This window comes from Echiichthys vipera, assembly GCF_963691815.1.
Source record: "Echiichthys vipera genome assembly, chromosome: 3".
Taxonomy (NCBI): Eukaryota; Metazoa; Chordata; class Actinopteri; order Perciformes; family Trachinidae; genus Echiichthys; species Echiichthys vipera.
This window is the reverse complement of record NC_139828.1, coordinates 21,983,941-22,006,243: the sequence shown is the minus strand read 5'-3', so window position 1 is coordinate 22,006,243 and position 22,303 is coordinate 21,983,941. Positions and strand designations below refer to the sequence as shown.

General features: G+C 38.8%; 1 protein-coding gene across 2 annotated transcripts in view; it reads right to left on the bottom strand.

The window, feature by feature from the left end:
- The window catches only part of jak1 (Janus kinase 1), a 38,529-nt gene that overhangs the window by 5,655 nt on the left and 10,571 nt on the right, over positions 1 to 22,303 (bottom strand). For both annotated transcript variants that reach the window (XM_083939755.1, XM_083939756.1), the window contains exons 5-23: positions 18,854 to 19,037; positions 16,792 to 16,967; positions 16,105 to 16,373; positions 15,216 to 15,331; positions 14,325 to 14,507; positions 13,027 to 13,184; positions 12,783 to 12,897; positions 11,556 to 11,754; positions 9,543 to 9,652; positions 8,596 to 8,748; positions 8,372 to 8,459; positions 8,159 to 8,286; positions 7,793 to 7,931; positions 4,457 to 4,608; positions 4,093 to 4,243; positions 3,283 to 3,371; positions 2,686 to 2,878; positions 1,594 to 1,718; positions 936 to 1,108 (exon numbers count right to left, since the gene is read on the bottom strand). In XM_083939755.1, the coding sequence (XP_083795881.1) occupies positions 936 to 1,108; positions 1,594 to 1,718; positions 2,686 to 2,878; positions 3,283 to 3,371; positions 4,093 to 4,243; positions 4,457 to 4,608; positions 7,793 to 7,931; positions 8,159 to 8,286; positions 8,372 to 8,459; positions 8,596 to 8,748; positions 9,543 to 9,652; positions 11,556 to 11,754; positions 12,783 to 12,897; positions 13,027 to 13,184; positions 14,325 to 14,507; positions 15,216 to 15,331; positions 16,105 to 16,373; positions 16,792 to 16,967; positions 18,854 to 19,037 (2,901 nt within the window). The remainder of the gene's footprint in view (positions 1 to 935; positions 1,109 to 1,593; positions 1,719 to 2,685; positions 2,879 to 3,282; positions 3,372 to 4,092; positions 4,244 to 4,456; positions 4,609 to 7,792; positions 7,932 to 8,158; positions 8,287 to 8,371; positions 8,460 to 8,595; positions 8,749 to 9,542; positions 9,653 to 11,555; positions 11,755 to 12,782; positions 12,898 to 13,026; positions 13,185 to 14,324; positions 14,508 to 15,215; positions 15,332 to 16,104; positions 16,374 to 16,791; positions 16,968 to 18,853; positions 19,038 to 22,303) is intronic.

The window sequence follows — 22,303 nt, the reverse complement described above, 5'->3', positions numbered from 1 at the left end:
TACCCAGCATCTGCAAATAATTTACTGATAAGTTTATTTTAGTAGAAATGGAACTAACAAGTGCGTTTAATGGAAAATGGATTTGTCTCTGTTTGATATCTAAGATGCTTTTAGGAAACCAGCATCATAAAAACACTCTCCAAACCAACCAAGGCTCAGTGAACCAGGGTTACAATGTAGTCTACACATTTACTGTATACTTTACTTATAATATAACCTTTGTAAGCATTCCAGCTCGTTTAACACAGACTTAACCTGACTATCGCCAGATGACTTTTGTTCTGCCTTGCTTCCGTCTTGACTCTGCCTAGCTCCACTCAACCATCTGGGGTTGCTATGTTAAAGGGGGATTGTCAAGCCAATCAGGAGGACCGGGCGGGGTTTTATAGATGTGACATAGCGGAGAAGCGACTGTTTGTGATTCAGACAACAATGGCGTCTCGCATTGAGGAAGCAGGAGTCAACAACGATGTTGCTTTTTCATCTGTGTTGTCCAATCTAGCAAATATTTCTTCTTTAAAAGAACATCAGAGAACGGCTGTGAAGGCTTTTGTTGGTGAAAACGAGGTTTTCGCCCCTTCGCTCTCATCAGCGTCACGGGTTGGTTTTTTATGTGAGTGGTTGAAGTAGCACGTCAAGTGGTTTATCCAATCATGTGCAATGATTTCTGATCAGGTCCTTAAATCACTTTCCTATGGAGTGATCCCAGATTGATGAGGGAAGCAAGGCGGAACGAAATTAATCTGGCGAGAGTCAGGTTAACACAGACTACTCAAAGAAAAGTGTCGTCTGACAGTGTGCTTGAATGGATTGCCATTTTACAGTATCTCTCCTCAATTCATATACTGTTTGTCTGGAGTCAATTCCTATCTGTTCCTTGCCATTTCATTTAGTATCTCCATCTCCATTTTATTTTCTCCCTCCTCTTGACTTACCAGAAAACAGGGCTGTCATTTTCGTCTTTGACGGTGTAATATCCCTCGTTGTCCTTGATGCTTTTGGTGAGGCCAAAATCACCAATCTTTACCGTCCTCTCGTTCTCCACCAGCACATTTCGGGCAGCCAGGTCCCGGTGGATGTAATTCCTAGATCCCAGATATTCCATTCCCTACAAGAAACATGCAGATAAAAGAAAATACGTCTGATGGGAGAAGACCAGCTAGAGACTTAAAGATACCTGATGTACTGCACTGGTTATGTATTGCAACAATGAATATTTACATCAACAACACCCTCTCATCAGTAACTTTTATTTTGAAATTAGCTGTTTGGCCAAATTTGCCAGACCACAAAGATTTAAGTTGTATTTTTGGCCAAAAAGATAGATATTTTCAACAGTTGCCATTTGAAGGTTCCTGTCCGATTTTTTCATACCTTATCAAATCATGTGATAATAACCCCCATTATCACAACAGGAAATGTTGTGAAAACATTTCAAAACATTTGGTGTGATGGATTACCATCGTATTTAACTAAGTAGTGGTAGTTGTTAGTTGCTTAAGGCTGACTGTTGGTATTTTAGATATAAGATGCAGAGGAACCTGATGGTCCAAGCTGTTCTGAAGAAACCACTTTTTGGAAAGAAACTGTTACCTTGCATATCTGAACAGAGTAGCTGAGCAGGGTGCTGAGGCTGGTCTTGCTTTTGTTTCTGGGTAGATACTCCTTCAAACTGCCCAGTGGAAGGTACTCCATGATCAGTTTAATGGCCTGACCACCTACAAACAGATTTACACATAAATGTGGTCAGAGGCAGGCACAAATTCATCAGCAGAAATTGGGCTTTAATATATAGAGAGGTTGTGTGTATTTGATGCGTGTCTGTGTATGCATGCTAACCCCTTTTGGTGCCTCTCATGCATTACTAAGACTGCTTATGTATTGGATATTTAAAAACTCCTAACTATCCTTAAATACTCTTTTAAACATCTAGATAATGGAAGGGAAATTTTATTGTCCAGATGTTTCTAAGAGTCTTTAAAAACAACAGTCTAGGTTTTCACCACATAATTATTTGCAGAAAATTGGATGCTCAATTGGATGCTCAAGTATGTGACTTTGATGTAATGGTAGTACATGAGAGGCTGGGGCTAAACTGCATCAACTTGTATGCTTATTTGGGTCTATGAGTTTAATATTAGATCCCTGGTAAAATAAAACCCTAGCAATAAATGCCTGCCTGATATTTGATTATTTAACTTAAGGACACTAAGCTACAAATGAGTGACATCTGCCCTTAAAGGCCACACATCTATACGTAAGCTGATATAGAATGAACATTTCAAGTTTGTATGACCAGTAAAGAAGGGTGAACATGTTAAAATGAGATGAATTTCATTAGAAATGATTTATTAGTGTTTGCAACTACATTTTTACTCTGTTTTTTTAAAACTTACATGTATTTACCATGCTTTTTTTTTTTTTAAAGCTAAACCACCAAAGCTTAATATATGGTTTCATATATGAGTAGACCATACGCATGTGCCTTTAACACACCAAGAGCACATCATTTCAACACTACGTGTCTGCTGCACCTGAATATAACTGAAAACCAAATTGATACCTTAATGGTTTGTTGAGTTGTGTGACTGGCGCACAGACCCAACAACATACAAGTGGTATTCTGTGCAACTGAATATACATTTGTTAGTGTTTATTTTTAGGCATGCACACATTCCATCTTACCTTCCTCTTGGCAGATGCCCTTGTATTTGACAATGTTTTCGTGGTAGAGTGCCTTCAGGATGTCGATCTCAGTTGAGAGGTTATTGCTCTGCTCCTCCCGGTTCTCAGGCTTTAGGGACTTCACTGCCACCAGCTCACCTGTTTTGTCTCCCCGAGGATCATAGCGACACAGCTCTACCTTACCAAAGTGGCCCTGCATGGGGAACATGTGAGAAATGTAGGTTATTTGTATTATCATGAACAAGTTCTAGTCCTATTTCCTGTTGTTTCTAATCATGTTTAAAGTCCTTCAGCTCTTCATCTGCTCTCAGTTCTCCTTCATCGGTAGTTAATATTGTCTTCTGTATTTTATTTTTATATCCCTGCAGCTTCATTTTGTTAATAGTAGTGGGCTGATGTGAACTGTTAAAAAGAGAGCCCATGCCAAAATCCTACTAGGTAATTATAGAGTTAATACAAAATATTTACCACTGCATGTGATCTAAATGCCACGTTATTTTATTTGTGCATCTGGGTATTGTCAGTTTGATCATTCTTAAATGGTAAGATCTACTATACAGAGATTAACAGAGTGTAAATACAGCAGGGACAGTTTACCTCTCCCAGATCTCTGATCTTCTTCAGGAACCTCTTTTCAAACATAGTTGGGTCCACCTCTGGTGTAGGCTGGGGTTTGATAGATGGGTCTGAGAGATGGAAAAGAACAAACAAAACATTAAACCTTGTGGGTAAAGCATGTCTTTTCTTCAACATAAGCATTCCTGTGTCATAGGAAGTCTATTGTGGTTGACGGTGTCAACATTTTGACCAGAACTTTCTGTGATTGTGTAACTGTTTGCATGCTGTGGTTTACATGCAAATTGCTACTAGTATGAAAATTCATTACACAAGCAAGACTGTATGACCATTATCAATGATTGTAATAAATAGTTTATTCAATGAAAATATGTTCTTATCCCATTTTCAAGCCTGTTTATGTGCAATTTATAGGAAATTTCAATTCTAGTTGAGGTAATTTTGTTGCTGTTTTAGGACTTTAACATAAGAAGATCAATGGGGTAATACGTTTCATAAGGCTGACTGCAATATCCAATTCTGGCCAGCAGATGGAAGAACAGAGTCTATTATGTTGCCATGGGGCCCAGCTGAGGGGCAGATCAGTAATAATGCACCCAGTGAACTTCCTCATGAGCATCTGAATTGAGTAAACAACTCTCTCCCTCTCTCTCTTTGCACTGCTGCTAGGTGAGATACAAAATATGCAAAACATTCAGATCCTATTCCAACTGTAGATAAAATAGCAACGGCTTAATCTGCAAAAACCAAAGGCTCTACTTCTTATATACCCAATTATATAAAAATACCTAACAGATAATGTACAGTACACAAAATCATCCTCATACATACTCTTTTTCTCTAGCATGTCGATGTCTCTGACGATAGCCCTGAAGAAAGGTCTCTTCTTGGGGTCATAGTTCATGCAGTGGGTCATCAGTTCAGCCAGCTCTTTGCAGTCTGGGGTAGCCAGTTGGCACTCTGTTTCATAAAACCTCTCCTTCTGCTCAGCACAAAGACATGCATATGTATGAGAAGGAGCATAAAAAACTGTTAATGTGATCACTGATGTATTATGGTGGACAGAGGAGGTGAAAAGGGAGTAAGAAAACGATAGTGAATAAAAATAAATTAGGACAGCCATGAGATTTAAAATAATAGATTAGTTTAGATGTATGATTATTTATCATACAAGGTTCTTGTGTGTGCCCCTTACCTCTGTGAGTTTTTTGTCTTTGAGGGGGACCTCTCCATCATAGCAGATCTCCCACAGGGTGGTACCAAAGCCCCACTTGTCAGCTGCGACGCTCAGGGAGGATACGCTCTTCACACACTCGGGAGCGATCCACGGGATACGATGCACACACTCTGCAGAGGCAAACAAACTCAACTTAAGCTATCAGTTCGGCACTGATTGCTTTCAATCTCATGGAGTCTTCATTCAAACAAAAGATGATTTTTAGAGATGTGTGAAATACAGAACAAGCGAATTGTGAATTGTAATGATATTTGACAGAACCAACGTGAAGATGAGTAATTAAACCCTCAAAAGGCAAACCTTGCCCTTTAAAATGTGAAAAAAAGGGACCGTTTCCTCCGATATTACCATGTGTGAAATACTGACTTAACCTTTAACAAGCATTGAAAACAATGTACTTGCTCACCTTCTTGTGCACAAACGCCTTCAAAAAACTTAAATATCATAATTACTGAACAATTCTGTTATTGAATATTGTTTTTTGTGTCTTTATATACTGTATAGCATCCCTCTCATAATGAGGGATGCTATACAGGTTTGAGGTTTCTCCTATTTTCAATTCAATTCAATTCAATCAATTCAATACAATTTTATTTACAGTGCCAAATCATAACAAAAATTATCTCAGGACACTTTACAGAGTAGGTATAGACACACTCTCTGACTTATTTATGATTTAAATAGACCCAAAAATTTCCCCGTAGAGTACGGTGGCAACGAAAACCTTCCCTATTACAGACAGGAACATCAGACAGACCCAGCTCTGTGGAGGACGGACATCTGTCTTGACCGGTTGGGGAGGAAGAAAAAGAGAGAGAAAGAGAGAAAAGATAGACAGATGGACGGAGATAAACAAAGAAAGACACAACGACAGACAGACACTTCCAGAGATGCAAGCAACCACAAAAGTAACAGTAACTATAATAATATCTATAGTAATGTGAATATGACTTATATGTTATGGCAGTTAATATAGTAGAATAGTAGAAACAAGCACAGCTAAGGTGAAGCTAATAATTATGGTGTTAAAGTGGTGGTAATTCTTTGTGTAGTTTTCCTTATAACTGATTTTTCCATATCCTTGGTCTCAGGATGGAGGGTAATGTATGTTATTGACATATATACTACACATCAGGAGTCATCAACTTCATTTGTTCAAAGGTCACAATATTCCTAAGCACTGCTGGGGCCAGACTTTCAAATAAAAAAAAACATACATTTATTAAGGCCTAATTAGTCTACCATAGTTAAATATTATCAGGTTCTTACAAAATGAATGTTATTTTTATTTATTTCCACCCTAGCTTTAACACATGCTCCATTACAGCCTCTTTGAGACAGTAATGTCAGCCGAGCTCAATGTCTAAAGGTTAATAATTAGCAGGAGTCATAGAGTCTGGTCTAGATCTATTCCATACATGTAAAGTGTCTTGAGATAACTTGTTATGATTTGGCACTATAAATTTAATACAACTGTATTGAATAGAAAGCTTTGGCAAATCGTACGTAGCTCATGGGCCGCCAGTTGATCACTGGTAGATATGATCTATATTATCTATATAATCACTTATACCAAAATCTGTTATGTAAAAACAATATTTGGAAGTAATTGTTAAGAGCATTAACTTGTGGCCATGAGCTACCATACTTTCACAATTCCCAAAATACCAGGAACTAACAGTGAATTTCAGTACATCTCTGACTGGCTTAAAATGCTGACTTACTGCATTCACTAAATCTAAAAAGCCTTGGCTTACTCTGACTGGAAGAAAGGCTAACTGATCGGCTGACCTCCACAGCTGTTTTCGGCTCCGAAAATTCGTAATCAGATGAGGGGGGTATGAGAGAAAGCGGAGCAGGACCAAAGAGGGGAAGAGGCAGTGGAGGGGCTGAATGGAGCGAAGGGGGGAGATGGAACCAGAAATGGGAGTGGAGAAGGAGATAATTGAATGTAAGGACAAAAGAAAGAGAAAAGAGAAAAGAGTGATGAATGGATTGGGGGCCTTGAGTAAAGCGATCAGAGATTGCTGGGAAGACGGGAAGAGCGCTCCCAGTGGGATTCTCAGCACTTTACCCACTATGTGTTCAATCAAATCTATATACAAGGACATCGATGTGTAACTGGAAGACTAGTTGTTCTGCAAAGTGATAGAGGCGGAGGAAGAAATGTAAAGCGTTCTGGGAACAAAGTGGGAGGAGGAGAATTCCCAGGGGCGTGCTGCGATGGACATTTGCAGAGAAACATTTCCAGTCTGTCCTGTGGTTTGCAGATCTATCTGTGGAGCCACACTTGCATTATATCACACAACTTCTAGCTCTAATAGACAAACAGAAACATGAGGCGGCCATTTGAGGGGAACTGTGCAATCTGAGAAATGTCCTCATTATTGTGCCATCTCCCCTGAACCCAGATCTTACTTCTACAAAACAGATTACAGTCCAATGCAATGTGTATTGATTATGTGACAAATGTGAGTCCCATTGCTGACATCCTCTGCTTGATCGGAAATGTTCCCTTTTTTTCTGTATTTTGTGAGCAGAAATGCAGATAACAAGACAACAACAAACCGTCAGACCAATGTCAATGTGTGTTAGCATTTGTTTCAGTTTGCATAAAGTGTGTCATGGTGAAAAATAGTTAAAGTGACATTACGGTGTGTGTGTGTGTGTGTGTGTGTGTGTAGGCGTGTGTGTGTGTGTCTTTGGAGTTCTAGCTAGTTTTCAGAAATCAATCCTTTTTAAATATAGCTGCATTTTATGTGTTCTCAGCTTGGTTTCACTGTTGTTTACAGCTGACTGGGACAGAAAGTGGGAGTTAATGTGAAATTCCCCATGGTAGCTGTTTTGTAATGTTAAGCTTTTGGGTTTCACTTTCAGAAAGACAAAAAAAGAAAGAGAAAGAGAGAGAGAGAGAAAGAGAGAGAGAGAGAGAGAGAGAGAGAGAGAGAGAGAGAGAGAGAGAGAGAGAGAGACATCCACTATAAGGAAATAGTGAAGAGAAGTCCACATTTTGCAATGTTCAGCCCAGATAAGACACTATGCATGTATCTACATTTTTGATATGATTTTGTGTGTGTTAATTTATTAATATATGCTGTTAATATAACATTCATGACAATAAAGCGTATTATATATCTATATATATATCTATATATATATAGATATATATATAGATAGATAGATAGAGAGAGAGAGAGAGAGAGAGAGAGAGAGAGAGAGAGAGAGAGAGAGAGAGAGAGAGAGAGAGAGAGAGAGAGAGAGAGAGAGAGAGAGAGAGAGATTGTGTGGACTCACCCTCTCTGGTCAGTACTGTGATTGGTATTCCGGGGTCACTGAGCTTGATGAAGGGGCCTCCTTCATCGTTGCCCAGTCCATCTCTGGCCAGCAGGATGTTTTTAGCACACACACAGCCATGGACCAGTTTTTTGTCCTCCTACAAGCACACACATATAATACAACAAATCTATAAGTAAAAAAAAAACGAGATCGCAAATATAAATAATATGTTGACAAAATGGATCAAACGTGATGCAGGTAATCCCAGGAATGCACAGTTTAGTTTTAGTTTAACTTGTGTGTGCGTGTGTGTGTGTGTGTGTGTGTGTGTGTGTGTGTGTGAGTGTGTGTGTGTGTGTGTGTGTGTGTGTTTTCCTGTCTCACCAGGTAGCTGAGAGCTGAGGCCAGTTGCTTGGCCACCTGGAACTTCCACGGTGTGCTGAGCGGGCTCTGCTGTCTCCTCATAAATAAGTCCAGTGGTCCTAGCTGGACAAACTCCTCGACCATGATATCTGTTCCAAAAGAAACACGATGATATTAGAAGCAGTCCCAAACTCACATACACATCTACACACACAGTTCTTAAGGTGCACTTACTCTCCTGGTGACGTACACATACTCCATACAGCAGCACTATGTGTTTATGGGACACTTGCCGCATCATGCTGGCTGTTTCGAAGAAAGCCTGTCAACAGAAAGACAAAGATGACATTGAAGACACCTTTATAGACTGGTTAGGTTTAGAAATAGTTTGCTGCAATTAGGTATTAACATGTTACGGAATGAAAACAGGATGTACAGGATCTGTGAGTGTGTCTCACCAGGGAGATGTCCCTGTGGCCGGAACCCAGCACCTTCAGGACCACCTTGACCTCTTGGAAGGAAGAGTAACCTGCATCCTCCTCCTCCTCACTCTTCACCCTCAGTGTGCCTGAGTAGATGTTGGTTTTTGTGCCCCGGCCGAGGTGCTCCTCCTGGGTACCGCAACAGAGACAAAAATCGTTTTATCCATTACTCAAACTGTGGCTACAACAACAGAGCTTCTTTTGTTAAATGCATTTAGTTAAAGTGTGTTTTTTCCATGTGTGCTGGAGGAAAAGCAACCTCTGCTTGTGTAGCCTAATTTGAAATAAAGACGCAAGTACCTCTGTATAGGTAGATAGAAATAGGTTAAATTGTTTGATCTGTGAGGAAGATAAGCAAACATGGAATCTGATATATTATATGCATGTATATGCAAGTTCGCCGAGTCAAGATAATGTCTACATAGGTCTGATGAGTGTCTTCATAATTGACGAATCCCTCTCCTCTTTTAAATTATATATATTTTTTAAATGTATTATGGATTAATGCAAATATGAGTGGGGAAAACGTACTGTACAGTTACTGTAAAATAGAAACACCTTGGCAACACAACTGCAGGAGCGATACAATTGTTGTTGTTTGTGCGGTAATTATGCTAGGATATGTTTTAGGCCTGCACTTTGTGGTAGTTTTGAGTAGGTCCACATTAAATGTAAGGAATTTTTGTAATATTTGTCACCCTTATAGACATATATAACATATAGCACACTGGAAGCTAATACTGTATCATGAAATGTAAAATAAAAACATAAAAAAAATAAAATTGCACCTACAATTACATAAAACTTTGTAATGCATTATATGGACTAACAGTTTTCATTCTTCATTATTTATTTGGAGAATTGTACATCTTTACATCGACAGACATCAATGATAGGAACTGCATTAAGATGACAATGTGTACCTGTTCAATTTCCTCCTTGAGAATGCGATGGAAGCTAAGCTGACTCTCCTGCATGGGTGTCTGAGGGGTCGGGGCTCTGTCTTTCGTGACCACCAGCAAGTTAGAAACCTCTGCAAAACAAACACACATTTAAAAAGTGCCACATCAGGTTATTGTATGAAGTTGCACATACCACAAAGTACGTATAGATGACCATGACCAAATTCATGAAGCAATTTCCAAAAGTGTGATTGTGTTTTGTATTCTTCTTTGTTAAAATCAAGCAGCAGAGACTTAACAATTGTTTGCTAACCCCTAAGACATAATGTCACGGCTGCTTTTGTTGCCGTGAAGGTCATGTTGTTGCAACACTGTTGAAAGTTTAGATTGGTTTAAAAAGTCCCCACTTTATCCGCACAACAATGAACTGAACTCAATAAAAGCAGAAGTGATGTTTACAGTGAGGTAAACTGTCTTTTGCACCACCCAAGAATGCTACAAATGTATAGACACTCATAAATGCAATGTATGCAATGTATTCAGCATGAAAGTAAAACTGTGTTTACATGTGGTGAAACCAGCTCTCAACAATTACGTCAATGTGGCAACATTGTGAACAGCTATTCAGGTCGAGTCGCCAGACTGATTCAGTTTATTTTTTGTATCTACAGAGCTGTGTGTGGGAGGATAAAGTCAAAATGCGTACTGTGCGTGTTACCCTACTATAGGTGTGTGTTTGTGTGTGTCCGTGGGTGTCAAAACTGCACAATGTGGTTTAGGGAGGAACAAAAGTATCTGCACTCCATCAGCATCCCCTACATTCACTGTCAAAGTGTTAAGAGCAGTGTTCTGTAACATGCAGTCTGCATGCAAAACTCTATGCAAATCCTAAATACAACATGCACGCACCCCTTAACTCCTCGACCTAAATGACCTAATTTTTATCATTACTCTGAGTCTAACATTGAGCCAGCATGGTCCAATTCAAACTTGCTTATGTAAAAACCCCCAATTCTAGTCACAGGCAATCTCACTTGCCCCAACTCAAACCATGCAGTCCTTCTTTCACCCATCTGCCTGCATAGACCCTATTAATGTCTACTACCTTTTACTGTTTACTGTTTTTTTTTTTTACTGTTTATGTAGTTATTTATATTTCTTACATTTTTTACTGATGCCTCCTATCGAACTATCCACGTTGCTGCTGTAATACTGTAAATGTCCCCACTGTGGGCGTAATAGAGGATTATCTTAACTTAAAACATCACTAGTTAAAGTAAATTGTTTGTGTCATATTCTTGTGTGTTATTGTTGTAGCAAGGTTGTTGTATATTACATCATAAATATTTGAACAGGTACATAAACACTGCACTCCAGCCTTTTAACTTCCTCTAAAGCAGATACAGCTACAAACCCTAACCCAAAACAGATAATAATCAACACCACACAACCCCAACAAACATAAACAGATCAACACATCCATGCACACATGCATAAATGGCTCCACCTGTCCCTCAGTGAAGTAAACAGGAGAGTGCTAGTTTGGCTCCGGAAAACCACATTTACAACTCTCTTCCTCCCTGACACCATTTCGCACAGACACACATGCCAACTTCAGTTAACCTCACTTAGTGAGAAACATAAACACACACACACACTTTCTGTAAAGGGCAAGTCAACACTAAATATTGTATGGAGAGAAAGCTTTGCTTCACTGATCTCTGTGGGTTGAAAGGTATTTTAAAAGTATTTCTTAACCCACTCACAGTCAGGTGTGGTCTATTGTACGTGTTACCACACCCAGCTGTGATGTAACATTGCACAAAATACTAGTGCAGAGAAGTGATTAGTGCACAGGGCGTGAAAATTCATGTGTGAACACTGAAGACTAGTCTACGAAGCCCCCCACATCGGTGTGTGGGGGGGGGGGGGCTTTACCGGTGCGAGTACCGTAGGCTACACCACGGCTAACATGAGCACTCACACCTCTAGTAGATAATCATGTAATTTTCTATGCCTGTGGCAGGATCTTACCTCTAGGCTGTGGAGGGCAGCAGCGCAGCAGCTGGAACTGGAGGTTGTCGGTGCGAAGGCTTTGCCCCTCCAGATGCTCCAGCAACTCAATGAGAGTGGCCCGAAACGTCCCAGTGCCATAAAGCCGGAAACCTTCGGAGGACACCTCAATCTGGAAGTTCTTATACTGACGCACCGGACGAGACTCTTTCAGGTCAATCTGGATGCAGAAAGAGAGTGTTTTTAATTGAAACATAATACAATTAATTAAAATGTGGAGGGAGGGACATGAGACTGAAGGAGAGATCGGATGAATGACAGTGGTAAAGAGAAAGAGAAAAAAATATGAAAATGTAATGAACTCAAGTAATAATCAACTAATGTCAATATCTTGTACATTAAACAAAACAGAGGACAGAGTGTTTACCTTTGGAGAAGCTTTATCTAAATTAGATCGCTTGCCTTTTTCAAAAAAGGTTTATATATTTCTGTTAAAGCTCCACAGACATATGCAAACACCACATAAATGTGTCACTACTGTAACACATTAACATTCATTCAGCATTCCTCCTCCCATACTGACTCATAAAGCTGTAATCCAATATGAAAACCTACACAAGAGCTTTCCATCACTGGAATGCCAAACATTTTGGCTGATTGCGTAAGAGGATCTCCACATACTGTACAGCTTTTTTTTTCCTAAAACTTTGTTTTAAAAGAAGAGGGGCCTGAAGAAAGGTAACAAACACAAAGGTGTGTGTGGTTTTGGTTCTAGTTTTGGTTTACAAAACATGACCGGAAATAGAAGTTTTTGTTTTTGTTAAAAGTGATTACAGTGGAACTCGGAAGAGTTTCTTTGGGGGGTTCACCCATTTTGGGTTTCCATTACATAAATAGTAATGTAGTTTAATGTATTCAAATACATTTTCAGTGTATACTTTAAAAAAAGTAACATAGTATTCAAGCTTTTGGCTATTCCAGTGACCAGTGGTAATATTTCCATTTGTCTTTAATTTAAAGTACTTTTAAAAAATATAATACTTGCAACATTTATATTCCTAACACATGTAACAACTATAATTTACTAATTATTATACAATAATGGAGTAATTAAATAATTTCCCATGCTTTACAGTAGAACGGGATAGTCGGAAAAACAATTTCTTTGGCTAATTTGTGGACTTAATTTAACTATGGGGGCGAAATGAAAACCAGCTTCCAACACCTAATGAATAAAGTCCACGCTACCTCACTGCAGACTACAGTGATGATGATGTACTGGTAGTCAGTGCAGCTCCAGCGCAGGATGTAAGTGCCCTCCTCGTTGCCCTCCTGACGTAGCTTCTGGATGGCATACTCCGTGCTGGGGAGGGGAAAAAACACAATGAATGGGGGCGGTGATGGAGTTCTACGTTGTCTACTAACACTGTTTTTGTAAAGAAACAGGCACATGCATACACAAATCTACACCAATACAACTGCCAGTACAAACCAGATGGGTCCGTGGCAGCCATTGTTGATGTTGTGCACCACTGAAGCAGGGGCCACCTCTTTGCAAAGGAAGTGGTGGGCATCCACTGTCAGCCTGAAGTATCCATCTACAAGGGCTGCGAAGGACAGAGCCTCAGCCCTGGAAGCCATTTGCAACTCCTGAAAAGAGAGGAGATGAGGAGAGGAAGAAGATGAATAAAATAGGTGATGAGAATAATACAAAAATAATAATTAGAAAATCGCAGTACTCCAGACGGCTTTCTAGAAAAGTGGTAATGTATTACAGAATTCAAAATCCATCTTGATGAATCACATCACCTTCAGCCACGGCTGAAGGCAGGCTTTTATAAATAAAAACAAATGTTGTTGTTGGTCATATTTAAATAAGTGCATATGAAAAGAAGTTTTCTAAAATATGTGACAATGACTGATCCCATTATGACTTTACTAAGACACATGACAATGGAATTTACTTTGGCATGTACGTGTCACAACACAGAGATTTTGTACAATGAATCATTTTCAAATAAAACTCTTAAAATACCAAAACCTTTAGAAAACATTTGGGGACCAACCATAGTAAATTCTGGTGTTAATTATGAATGAATGAAGAAATTATAATTTTTTATAATGCAAGTAGCTTTCAGAATAAATATTTAAATTGGGGATGTACCGATTTATCGGATGAACATCATCGGTATTGGCAAATAAGATGACATTCACCGATGGCAGTGGCCGATGTTTATCTGTTGTGTTGAACCAATTTGGCAAATTTAACCGTTGTGTTAAAAAGGTTCAAAAAATGTTATATAAACACACACACAAACTATCAGTACTTTCAAATAATGCCAAATACTGTCATCTGAAAATACTGCAATTCCCTTTGCAAAGTTCGTGTGTGTGTATATATATTTATTATTTTTCATTTGAAAGGTCATATGAAAAGGGTGTTAATAGTTATAAATAGTTACGATAGTCCAGTTATTTATTTATTGTAAGGAAGATTTCCCGGGCACAAAAAGGGGAATAAATAACAACCAATATAATTCATAAATAAATCGGTAAATTATTATTTTAAACATTCGTACTGGCCAAGAATTTCACAATCGGTGCATCCTAATTAAACATCTTTAGGAAACTTACAGATACAGAGAACATTACAAAATATTTCAGAATATGTCTATTTACAGCTTCTGTCTTACTGTGACTTGCTGGGGTTATTAAACCCGTGAGTAAGTGACAATATGGAAGTGATCCCACATAGTGATGACACAGTGATTTTTGATTTGTCTGCCTCACCATCTTCTTGTTGTCCTGTCTATAGATGGTGACCGTTGCCTCTTTGATGACAGCATGTGTGATCTCATGGAAGTCACTGAACACCACCCAGCCATCGTTTGCCTCTTTGTTTTTGTCATTTTTCTGTTTTCCGTCCAACTTGTTCTTCTTTGACTTGCCCTTTTCTTTGGCGATCACAGGTGTCTATTTTAAAGACATACAAACAGATATATTCACACAAACTATGAAAGAAAATAAACTATCAGTAATTTCAAATAATGCCGAATACTGTCATCTGAAAATACTGCAATTCCCTTTGCAAAGTTTGTCCTAGATAATATGCAGCACCATCACATTCTAAAATGCTTATTAAGAAATACTGTTATAAAATGAAGCCAACTACTCTTCCAAATTAATTCTGGCCATAATCATTGAAATAATAGGAAATGTTTCCACTACAGCGTCTCAGTATCTAATTTCTTGAGTGATTTTATTCAACTCATTTCAGTTCTGTGTGCATAAAAACATAAACATGAAATGTTCTACTTGTCATTGATTGGACAATGTTAGTAAACAAATAAACTGAAAAAAGGGAGAACAACTTCACTTTCTTCTCTGCATTATATTCATATTATATGCCTATACGGACTTTAAATGTCTGACTATGTTGAGCTTAACACACTTCACATTTTTGTATGTAATTTCTTAATCCTAAATACCTAAAACAAATGTAAAAGAGATTTAAATCTATTTTTCTTACTGTATGTGATGTTTGTGTAACATTCTGTCAAGAGGCTCTCAAAAGAATGGCGAGCACATTTATTTGTTATGGTTTATCAGAAATTAGGGAAACTAGAGGCCCTCATCTCACAAACACACAGTGTTGTTCACGGTACACACTATTGCACTCACTGTAGCTGGCTTCTTCCTCCAGGAAATGCCAGTGGTACCAGTAACCAGGACCTGCATGTCATGGCTAGTCTCCATGTTCTGACTTGGGCTCTGCCCTTGGCTCTGGTTGCAGGACCCTAGAAACAGTGAGCAAACATTATATTGTAACAGTTACACATGCAGCCAAAGATATTTAAATGCTGCAGTTATAGGAAACACAGACATTAGACACATTGGTCGCTGGAAAAATAATTATACATTAGTTGGTTAATTGGTTTCTCAATATTGTTTTGAGTGAAGCCAAGGCAATGTGTAGTTGGCTACTGTATGTTTACACTGAAAGAAACTCTGATTTCAAGCATGTTGCTCAAACTATCCTGCTCTGCATCAGTGCTTGAAAACTTCACACATTAGTCCGAATCACCCAGGTTCTGTACTCTGTGAAAAGTGGGTGAATGTGATATGTGTAAATGTGATGTAAACATCTTGTTCGTTTCACTTTTGGTTTTCACCACCTGCACAAACTGACACAATGTTTTAAAAAATAACAGAGTTCAAACTATGTTGTTGTCTTTTGAACTGTGGGCAGAACACCACGGGTACTTTGCATGTAAACACGCCCAACTAACCAGTGGTAGAGTAGCAATTATATTTTGTTTCATCTTGCGTAATAATTTTAATAATAATAATGATAATGTTCTCATAGAGATAACACAGTTTTCCTCTATTGTGAATAACATTCTTATTTCATCAACTCCCACAGGGATTTTTTGATGGACAAATAAGTTATCTTTCTTAGTTATCATAATGCCTTGTAATTCTAGAAAAACTAAATTTCAAACAAAACCGTCACTGAGTTGTTCCATGTCTCAAATCTGGCAGGGTGCGGGAGAACTTCCTGAAATCTTACCGTAGTATCCACCATTGCAGAGCTCTCCTTCCTGCGTTACACCAAGCATGATAGGCTCAAGCAGCTCGCTTCCCAAGCCGCTGGTCAGGCCCTCCAGTGTGGCCAGGTACTTGATCTTCAGGTCATACAGCGTGATGTTGCTGTCCTTAATCCTGCGGCGGTCAAATTCACTGAGGAATTTCTTAAAGACGTTGTTGATGCGAATGCGTGTCAGGATATTGCGCTGCTTGATGTTGCGATTCAGCGACTCTGGTATGAAGCGTTTGTAGCTGAAGGGATTAAGACAGAATGGTAGATGGATATTTATGAACAATTTCTCTTGGCATTTACTTACCTTTGCTTTGTGAAAGTATTTGAAGGTAACGAAAAAAAATAACGTACAACTCCCTCAAAGATTGAATTACAGAGTAGCCATTATTTAGTGGTTATGTTGCTTCCTGTGGTATGTACAACTGTTTTGTGTGACTAAAGGCTCTCTTAGCTTCAAATCATGATTAATGAAAATATCATTAAGGGGTTAGGGTTAGGGTTAGACAAGACAAGGGCAAGACTATTTCATAGAAATTTGCAGGATGGCATTAGAAGGCTGCTGCCCCGATCATTCTTCAATGTTGGTGGTTTAAGATCTTAATCAAAGGCCTTTTGTATAGCACTATCCCATCTTGCTTAGAAAATCTAATGTTTTACCTGATTTCATGGGAAGTAGTGGGCAGAGACGTATCCATGTTCATTTTCGAGTTCATGGTATAGTGAGTGATAGCAAGCACAGCCATGCCCAAACACTCATTTTCTATCTCGTGTTGCTCTGCCTCCGAGTGGGACATCCTCAGTGGAACCACGCCTGTCTGAAAGTCATGCTGGCCCTGCACAACAAAAATATATTTAAATTTGACATAGAGACACAATAAAAGTATATTACCATTAATACCGAAACAGGAACTCAGAAACATTGGAAATTGTAAGAAATACTGTGCGATTTAGTTCTTTACGTGGCACAAATCCTGTCAAGGCGGGCAAATACAGTAACCAGGGCCCTCTTTCAGAAAGTAGGATAAGTAAGAAATCTGAGTATGTTAAGCCTGAGATGAGGGGAACTCTGTATTTTCAGTTCCAGAAAGAAAGATAACTTCAAACTCTGGGTCAGTTGAATGACACCGTGAACCTAACCGGCTCAATGGCAGGTTTTCTTCAAGAAAGCCTGATATTCTCAGAGTCCCCTCTCTCTTACAGAGACAGGCATGCTGTTTCATTACCCAGTCAGTCCAGATCAAAGTGTATACTGAAGGGCTTAAATGGCAGATATTACTGAATGCAAGAAACAAAATCCACGTTGGCTATTAGTTAATTACTCAGAACTATCTAATGTTATCACTTTTATGTGCTATCAGTCATTTCTTTGATCAGCGTTCTTTGCCCCAGCAATCAAATATTCAATACAACTCTGAATAAAACCTTGATAATTCAAAAAATATTGAATATAAAAAATATTAACACTGTGACTCTGCAGACAGCTGTCAGTTTGTTTGGGCAGTTCCACTAAAATGTTTATGGCACATTATGTGTAATAATCTCAGTTTAAATAGTAAAAATCAGTATGAAGCTTTAGACACTAGGATAAATGAATAATTGTCTATCACTCATGATGTGATTGGTCCCAAAGAGGAAATCTAATTCCTTTAATATTAGTGAATAGGCTACATGTTAATATTTCTGAGTGAGCAGGATCGTGTTATAGCTGTAGACTGTAGTTTGAAAGTTAAGTGTTTTCAAAATAGGCTCTAAACAGTCTGAAGTGCTCAAATTGTGTACATTTGTTGAAGAAGCTGAAATAAAGCCACTACGTGCTGTTGAGCCAAGATTCAAATTAATTCAAATAAATTTAAATCTACCGTATTTTAACCTCCAAATCACAAACACTTTCTTTTATGGATCAGATCATGTCTTTATGTCTTTGATCTAGGTTATATATTTGTTTAAAATCTCCAACTTTATTTTTAAAATATGAATTAATAGAGAACACATAATTACTCTATCGTATTAACTTATTGACACTTCCCCTGCTCTGACTCAGTCCCTACCCTTTAAAGATACATGTGGACAGTCTGCTTACTTGCATTAATATCACTACATCCACTGTATTAAAATGGAGGCCCTGCCTTTATTCACCTGTTGCCATGGTAAATGATAGAATCAGGCTAAGCCTATCGGAGTAACTAACTCTGATCTGTTCTGGAACTGAAAACTCAAGAGTTTCCCATCGCAGGATAAATCAACTCAAGAGTTTAGGCTTAGGCTCAGAGTTTGTTGAGCCTGCGTTCTGAAACACGGACCAGGTCAGGATGTCTTACATTTTGGTCAACTGAAAATTCAGTTAAGTTGTTATTTTAAGATTAGAAACATAAATCCCTGCTGAGTTACAACTTAGTGATTAAATATTGTAATGAACTGAAAGTCTAATTGACAGTGGCTCCAAACTACACTGAAGTATGCTGTCAATGGTGACCTAAAAGCTGCACTTCCTGGTATTGTTACATTTCCTCTTAGCTGTTTATGATGTGAAAATGCACTATGAACTGTGTTGATGTTTGAACTTTGAACAAGTACTTTTTTTTTTGTTGTTTTGGTGGAGATCCTTTAGGTGTTCTTCCCAAATATACTGTATACTTCAGGTGAGCAACAACGAGACAGGAATGCCTAAAAGCTCCCATGAAAATTGAAATAAAGTCATTGGGAACTGATTTTTTTTCACCTGGGTAAACAGGTAGTCGAGAGAAGCAGCGTCCAGTAGGGGAGTTCCTTCTGGTGTTTTCTGTGAGCTAAATCCTCCTCCTCCTCCTCCTCCTCCTCCTCCTCCTCCTCTGAGTTTACTGATGCAGTGTCTCCAAACTGGAGACTCTCCTTCAGTGGTGCCATGCCAGTTTCTGAAATAAAACCTGACAGGAGAGAGAAAGAGAACAAGTTCCCATGAATACAGTGTGTTCATGCGAGAAAGTACTCAGAATACACAGTGGCATATCAAGACCACATGGGTTGTTTTATGTCCAATTTATTCCAGAAACATATTGTATACTTGAATGCACTGATTTAGATCTCACATGTCCAGGAACTAACTGGGTTTGGAAATTATTACCTGAAGGGAAGCAGGATGTTAGGTTTATAAATAACAAGAGAAGCCTGGAGTTTGCATTGATGGGATTTTGGCCTTGCCTGCCAACAGTTGTGGAATGAAAATGAAAAGATGAGCTGAGCTGTGGATCATTATGTACACACTGGTGAACTACTGGTACCCCACATACACATATTAAAACAATAAATAAAACAAACTAGAAGCAAATAAAGTCAGTAGGCGGCAGCTGGCAAATAGAGTGAAAACAAAATGCTTTAAAAAGTTTTAAAAAATGTTTAAAATGTATATTTACAAAATGGTACAGTATATTATAAGCAAATCATTTTGTGCATAATGTGTGTCACTAACAGCTGTGTTCATTTTACACTAAAATTCATAATGTAATTAGAAAATACTCAGGCATTTTCATTTGTCAAGTATTTAATTCACACAGGAGTATACAAAACGGGCTTTACCATGTGGTTATTTCATATAGACTATAAATGAAATTGCCAGAAATCATGTAATATTGTGACATATATATAGTTATTGAGATATGAAATGACCAATATCGGCATAGAATATTTTGGCCCTAGTACACAGAAAAACAACACAACAGGAAGTACTCTATTGCCTCCAGTGTAAAAATGTCCGCTCTCACTTTGCATAAAAAGATAACCCAGCATGTTTATATTTAAGGGCCGGGCAACATATTTCGCATTTAGGTTTTGACCCACTTTCCTTTTTTCACTGAAATAAAGCACATTTTCAGCCGGTGCTTTTCAGAGGGAATTGTCTCAGTCTGTTAGGTTAATTGATGACTCTAAAATTGCCCGTAGGTGTGAATGGTTGTCTGTCTCTGTGCGTCTCTATGTGCCCTGCGATAGACTGGCATCCTGTCCAGGGTGTACCCCGCCTCACGCCCGATGTCAGCTGGGATCGGCTCCAGCACCCCGCGACCCCGATAGGGACAAGCAGTTGAAGATGAATGATGATGATGTTCAGCATCACAGACATCTGTCTATATCCTTTCAAGACCAACAGCAGACATGGAGAAGTACAAAAGTAAACTGGTAATCCAAATGAGCAGAACATTTAAAGCTAAAAAAAGTATACAAAATAAAATAAAATGGAAAATAGAGATAAAGATCATCAAAAGCGGCACACACATACTAACAAGCAGACTACGGAAAATATATTGGCCAGGGAGAAACAATCAGCAAGGTCTTGAAAGTGTCACACGTATTGATACAGATAGGACTCCACAAGCCCATAGGACACAGAAAAAACATACCAACTCCATACAGAAGCTTTTTCGAGCAACGTTACCCGTAAGGAGCTGCTAGAACTGTTATACCCTAGGCCTACCCCCAGTGGCGGATTAAGGTGGTCATGGGCCCCTAGGCTGCTCTTTGTTGGGCCCCCCCACATTATTAATCATGCTTTATCAGAAAAAAAAACACGCTAGACCAGAAGAAGAGTCTGCAACCTTGAAAAACCCTGTCAATTTAGGAATTTTCGCTGTTCTTTCAGTCATTGTGCTTCTCTTTTTTCTTTTCAAATATCCTTTCTGACATTTTGTCGCCATACTGTCTAGTAACAGTAAGCGATGTATCATTTGACAACAAAACTGACCTTATGAACCTGGCCCCATTATTGGGTAACTGTGTCCCATATCTATCCAGTCAGCGACTTATTTCTTTTAAATGTTTCTAAGGGCCATAAAAGGAGGTATTTTTTATTTCCCCTTGTGTAGTAAATAAAAAAATAGTCTGGCCAATCCAGGGCCCCTGCACACCTGGGTCCCCTAGGCTGCAGCCTAAGCCAGCCTGTACATTAATCCACCTCTGCCTACCCCAAACATAATATATGCTAAATAAGGCAAATTATAATACATTTTTACTCAAAATTATAATTTTTTTTATTAGATGAATCGATGGAAAAATCGTTAGAATACTCGATTACAAAAAGATTTGATAGCTGCAGCCCTACATCAGCCTCAGTTGTATTTTGTGTTTTGTGCATTTTAACAAATGTCAGCATATAAACACACTTAAATAAGATATTAAACCAGGTAAACATTATACCTTCTAAAGATCAGCATGTTGCATTGCTATTGTAAGCATGTTATAAAGCTGGCTATAGCCTTCAGTTAAAGTACAGCCTCACAAACCTGTCTATACTGGTGGCACTTTAATTCATGTGTGTTTGTTTGTTTGTTTGTTTGTGTTGAACATTTGCTTATGCTACAGACTGCGTGTATCAGACTTGACCACAATACCCTGCTTCTTTGGCAGAGTGCACTACAGAATGCAGAAGCAAAAAAATAGACACACGTACAAATACACACACAGCACACCCCACAGCTCTCTACGCACACTCACTTGTCTCTCCACTAAATACTGCCAGCGGAAGAGGAAGTGCAATATACACCACAGTAATGTTTTTTTTCCTCTTTGCATGAACTTCGACCAAACTTGTCGAATGGATTTTCTGAAGAGAGATTTGTCAAGGGTTGTCAAAAGTATGAATACTCAAAAGAACGTGTTTCAAAACAATCGACAATCAGATTTGGAACCTGGGGTTGCGGCTGTGGCTCAGAAGGAGAGTCCACCATTTGGAAGACACAAGGCCACAGCTCAAGAAATATCTGCGTCCTCACGAAACCGACCCAAAACTCTGTAGTACCCATGCCAGGCCTGTATCTTGCTCTGTAACTCTGCCACAGAAATAATCCAACAACGGGGAAGATGAGACACTTTCCTCATTGTGTGCAACAATGCATGCTTTCGATTCATCTGCCCAACTCTACCTCTGATTGGCTTACCATGAAATTTTACCCTACCTCAGCCAATCATTATCATTTATGCGGTTGTCTTGTCCTCCCCCACCAAGGAAGAACATTTTTTACCTCTCGGCTTAGAGATCTACTTGGTCTGATGAAAACAGCTTTAGTGAGCTGATAATTATAGTAACGCGCCATATTTTTGACGGTAACAGTGACAACTGTAACGCCGTAATAATGATGGGAAGAGTAATCAATTAGATTACTCATTACTGAAAAAGTAACGCCGTTAGTAACACCGTTATTCC